At 35.5% G+C, this 5798-nt stretch overlaps 1 protein-coding gene and 1 pseudogene across 1 annotated transcript in view; one reads left to right on the top strand and one right to left on the bottom strand.

Moving 5' to 3' along the window:
- LOC116849892 (serine protease gd-like) overlaps positions 1 to 4665 on the top strand; it is a 183610-nt gene extending 178945 nt beyond the window's left edge. The window contains exons 5-7 of the mRNA XM_032827519.1: positions 3219 to 3490; positions 3538 to 3554; positions 4571 to 4665. Coding sequence (XP_032683410.1) covers positions 3219 to 3490; positions 3538 to 3554; positions 4571 to 4665 — 384 coding nt within the window. The remainder of the gene's footprint in view (positions 1 to 3218; positions 3491 to 3537; positions 3555 to 4570) is intronic.
- On the bottom strand, positions 4582 to 5576 carry LOC116849893 (annotated as a pseudogene).
- Positions 5577 to 5798: the final 222 nt, after the last annotated feature.

Here is a 5798-nt window from a genome sequence, read left to right as displayed (position 1 = left end):
GTATTTCATCACTTAGCAAAGTATTATATATTAGTATTTAAATATTGACAATGTTCTGCGTAAGTATTTTATCACTGGACGAAGTATTACATATCAATATTTAAGTATTGAAATCAATCATAAGGTAAGATTTGTAACATTAAATATTGAAATACTTGAGTACTAAAAGCTGTATTTGAATTACAGAATATTACTAAATACTGTACTTTTAATACTGAAAATAAGTAATTAATCAATGATTCTTAGTATGATATTTCTATAAGGGTTCACGGCCCTGGCATCGCAGACTAAGCTTATATAGTCGTAAATCCCCTTAAACACTACTTTTCTTTATCGAAAACTTTAAACGAGTTTTTCTCAAAACGTAAAATTTCGCGCGCCGTGCAATGTAGCTCAAAGAATTCTCAACCGATTTTAATAAATTTTAATAGATTTTGCATATTCTTTGACTTATTGACCTTTGCATAACACTAAAATTTTATTAAAAATTCAATATTAAATATTGTTTTTTAACATTTGTTTTTAACAAAAAAAGTGATATTTTTTTCAAAATTGTTCTGAATTTTTAATTTTTGATTTTTTTTTAAATCGACTGTCATGTAAAGCGTATTAACATATTTTAAGGAAAAAACTTTGATTTTTTTATTTCAGTTAATTAGAGCGACTTGGGCGTTGCACGGCACAAATTGTAGGAGCCCACTTCAAACAGCTGCTGCGCCGCCATTTTGAAATATTTTTACATGAAAAAAATATATAATATATTTGAAATCCTATATATTACAATGTGCTTTATATCGATTTCATAAACTTTTCCATTTTTTCAAAAAAAATTTTTCAAGGAACGGCCGTTTACATGACCCTCTCCCCTTAAAATAATATCTCTAAGATGTTTTTATTCGCGACATAAGACTTAAAGCCGTCATAAAACCACTTTAACAATTTTTCAAAACGTCTAAAAAATTTTAAGACGTCTTTTAGATATCGTTAAAACTTTTGTTGTTATGTGGGTTCGTTTTATTATTATCTAAACCTTGGCTCAACCCAGATTTTGTTATTACACGAGCCTTGAATCAAGCCTGGCACTCCAAGCTTGGCATTTAAAGTTATTGTCTCAGATTTTAAGGGTCTGCAAAAGTTATAGTAAAGACCTTTCGCGGAAAACCAGGAACCAACATAAATATTTTACAAAATTTTGAACTAACTATAGAGAAAACCTTATAATTATGATATTTAAAATGATGATAATAAGTCGAAAGGTGCTACAAAGCGTTTTTGGGAAAAAAGGTCAAGGTAAAAAATAATCTAAATTATTTAAATGAATATTTAACTGAGGTGCAGTACGAGAGAGTCTATATTTTAATTTATTATGAATTTTTTAGGGCTTAACTGCAAAATCGGGCGCTGTAACACTCTTGACACTATTGTAAAAAAAAGTAAAATATTCTTTAGTGAGCAAATATAATATCTATGAGTGTTCCGGAATCGTCTAATAATTTGATAATCTAAGCGAAGCGTTGAAAGTCGCGTTCGCGAATCCTCATTCGCGATCCTTTCTTTCGATTACTCGTGTGCGCCGTGCGTCAAGTAGGATCCGTCGCGCACCTCCCATTTTTATGCCGATCGGAATATATATTCGTTTTCCTTATTAAACTGTGTATTGTTGTCGTGTTTCGTTTTGATTTGTGACACGCAATCAATAACAAAGACTTGTGTTCCGCGTTGCGCCGTTCTTCTTTCGAACTATAAACGTGCCGTTCTAACCGTCTATATCATCAAGGGTTCCGACTTTTCCGATTAATTCGGATTTTCGCATCGACTCGAGCTTGCGAACGGTGTGTCGTGTTTTCGCGTTCGGATCTTGATCGCTGCTACGTACGTCCCGCCGCGAGAAGATTTCCGTCTCGTTCGGAGTTAATGTCTATAGCTCTGCCCAAGATTTCCGTCGCGTCCGCGAGCAGCACGTTTGGTCAAGGGCAAGATTTCCGTTCGTTCCGTACCGTTATTATCCACCGTTCGTCTAACTCTGTATGCTCAAATAGGCACATCGAATATTGACCACAATCAAATAAAGTGCGTGATATCAAATTTCAAACTGTTAGCAGTCAATCTATTTTCTCCTCTATTCCTGATCCAAAACCAATAACCTTAGTAATTAGCACATTCCCGAACAATGAGGCAAAATATGTCTAGTTATAGATACTACGGAAAATGTAGCCCAGGTGCACTAATTTGCAACTGTTGCGTCCGCGCGAGCGATACATTAGTATTTATGTGTATAAGGGTATACAGCTACACACATAGGACGGAGTTTTACGTTCTTGCCGCACGAGACCTCTAAAGTCAAATCAGGATTTACTCTTAGCTCCTGCAGACTCTTAACCTTTAGGATGCCGGCATTTTTCCATTAAAAAAGTGGTTTTGTTTTAAAAAAGTTTTCTATATAAGTAACATACACATGGCACAGAATTTTGAAATTTGTGCAAAGCCACCCCTTATTGAAATATCATACTAAGAATTATTGATAATTACTTATTATCCAGTATTTTTAATACTGAAAATAAGTAATTATCAATGATTCTTAGTATGATATTTCTATAAGAGACAAATGTGGCTTTTCCGGTAGTTTAAAGGTTAAGACGTATTTTAGACGTTTAAAGGTTAAGACGTATTTTAGACGTTTAAAGGTTAAGACGTATTTTAGACGTCTTTAAGACGTCATATTGTTGTGTAAGATATTATTAGTTGGTTAATAATAAATTACTATTGCTTAGTAGTTTTATTAATAGTGGTGGATAATCTTGAATACTTAAATTATAGGGTTACCAATGCTATAGAGTAATTAAGTGATTATGACGACAGTAATAATAACTAATGTATTATTTTCAGGTATAATTATCAGGTATACAAGATATGAAACAATTTATACTAATCATAAGAAAATTGATACTTCTTTCTCGTTATTAAAGAATAATTCTGTCTCCCAACAATAATTCATCACAAAAACTTACCTAATAATACGTTGTAATCACTGAATTACTCTGTAGCATCATTAATTTGTATGTGTAATTTAAATACTCAAAATCATTAGTTGTTAATAATAAAACTACTGAACTACTGAATAGTAATATAACTGGTAATAAGTGATTCTACATTTCTTTCATACATTTGTATTAAATTTTATAAACGGCTATGAAAAGTAATTATTTTATAAATTACAGGAGGACTGCCTCTGGAGTAACCCAAGTTTTGTTAATTTTACATCAAATCGCACTCTCTGCGCTGGTTTGAGAGACGGCAGCGGTCCATGTAATGGTGACAGCGGAAGCGGATTGGTACTCTATGATTCAACCACAGGTCGTTATCAACTACGCGGTATTGTTTCACGATCGTTGTATGATCTTAATAAAATGACTTGCGATCTTACACAGTATGTCATCTTCGTTGACGCGGCTAAATATATACTCTGGATTAATCAACAAACTTTTATTACGTAATTTGAATCTTATTTTGCACATGTACGTTTTTTAATAAATCCAGGAAGCAAACACTTGAAAGTACTAATAAGAATTTAATTTTTGATAAAACTTTCGTCTTATTATTTCTTCGAAGCATGTTGAGCATTTTTTTTCTATTTGACAATCTTCGATCTAGGTTCCCGTAAACATCAATCAGGAGACGCGATGACGTCTCAAGCCAAATATATATATATATATATATATATATATATATATATATATATATATATATATATATATACATATACACACACACACACCTTGATAGCCAAATGTCAGCAATATGTCGACAAAATGCTAGCAAAATCAATCATAGGATTGCAGCAAATTTGCAGCATGTATACTACCTTTATGCTGGCGTTATGTCGGCAAAGCATGCCGAGATTACTTGAGGGCAGAGTGCTGGCAAAAACTGAGCAAGACGTGCCGAGCAACGTGTGACGACAGATTTGCAGCAAACAGGGAACAAGACGTGCTGAGCAACTCGTGACGGCAAATTAACGGCAAACAACGAGCAAGACATGCCGAGCAACGGGTGACAGCAAATTGACGGCAAACAACGAGCAAGACGTGCCGAGCAACGCGTGACGGCAAATTGACGGAAAACAACGAGCAAGACGTGCTGAGCAACGCGTGACGGCAAATTTACGACAAACAGCGAGCAAGACGTGCCGAGCAACGTGTGACGGCAAATTTGTGGCAAAAATCGAGCAAGACGTGCCGAGCAACGCGTGACGACAAATTGACGGCAAACAACGAACAAGACGTGCTAAGCAACGCGTGACGGCAAGTTTACGACAAACAGCGAGCAAGACATGCTGAGCAACGTGTGACGGCAAATTGACGGCAAACAACGAACAAGACATATCGACCATTAAAACAGACCAAAATTTGTGTGTGTATATGTGTGTGTGTGTATGTCGCGTGCATGTGCGCGCGCACTAGTTTTCGCAATCGAATTCACTATATAAGAAATAAATACACAAATGAAAGATTATAGTAAAAAAAATTTTATTAATTGTGTAACATTGAAAAGTTTTTTTTTTTTTTTTTAGATTGGGGAAAATCCATCATGGACACTCCGGAGCCTAGTGCAGGAAGAACACCCGGAGTAGTGTCGGACTCCCTGGCCCAAAGGACCAGAACCTAAAAACCTGACTAAAAACCCCCATCGGCGCCCCGCGCCATAATCCCTGCACGTTAAACTGCTCTATCTGGAATACAATCGTAAACATTAGATAAAAGTAAATAATAATTTAGTTGAAGTGAGCAAGAAATAAATATGTAAACAATTAAAAGTAATTGCACTACTTCACAAAATAATTTATAAAATGCAATAAAGTACTCATCTAAGGAAAAAGAAACAAACATCACATCATTTATTCGTCGCTGTCCTCTGCTGCCGGCAGATCCTGTGGTTCCTCAGTCCAAAAATTGCGCTCTCTTAGATTCGGTCCTACTGCACGCGGGCCACGTGTCCTATTTCTGCACCTTTGCTTTGCCGTCCGTATTGCCTCTCGCATTTGTGCTTGGAATTCTGCACGTTTAGGCTTGCTGAAGTGTCGATTACCGCATACTGCCTCTGAAAAATAAACAAAGTATACTCAAATATGGAAGAGTCGCCGAATAACTATGAAGATGCATAAATAACATTACAAAACGTTACCGTAGATGGCTATAACAATGCGAGTATTATATAAAGGTCGTAAGTTGTCTTGGCGACCCCACCAAAGGACCGCGTTATGTCATCTGTCATTGCCTCCTTGAAGCATAAGTGTACAGCTTCCTTCAGGTTGAATCCTCCGATGTACTTCAAGTAGTTTACCTGAGGGGAAAAAAGCTAATATTTATATATGTGTCATAATAATTTGTGGGTAAATGCATAAATGATGAACAAATATGTCTATTCACAAGTTCTTGAAATTCGTCATCGCCGATATTTTGAAATATTTCCATTTGAGCGTGAATCGATATCGGGAGATTGCCTGGTTTTCGGAGAATATTTTTTCGCTCCCGATTGTTCTTTAAACATTTTAAAATGTTTTACAACGTACTATTCATTTTCCTGTAACGAAACATAACGTGTATAAATGCTTACTCTAATATATTAGGTGAAGTAAAAAGTTCTGAGCGTTTTCCGCTAGATGTCTTTAGTGAGCCATATCTCACGATGTATACATCGCATCGGGTCATACTATACGGCGATTTAAAGGTGACATTACGCTTCAAAAAAAGTTCTGTGACAGTTTTGTGTTTGGTCAAGCCAGTTGTGTGTTACAGCGT

The sequence above is a fragment of the Odontomachus brunneus genome, unplaced genomic scaffold (genome assembly GCF_010583005.1).
Source record: "Odontomachus brunneus isolate Ranch 3 - 2012 unplaced genomic scaffold, Obru_v1 Obru_scaffold_127, whole genome shotgun sequence".
Taxonomy (NCBI): Eukaryota; Metazoa; Arthropoda; class Insecta; order Hymenoptera; family Formicidae; genus Odontomachus; species Odontomachus brunneus.
The sequence above is the reverse complement of the archived record's forward strand: the minus strand, read 5'-3'. Positions and strand labels throughout refer to the sequence as shown.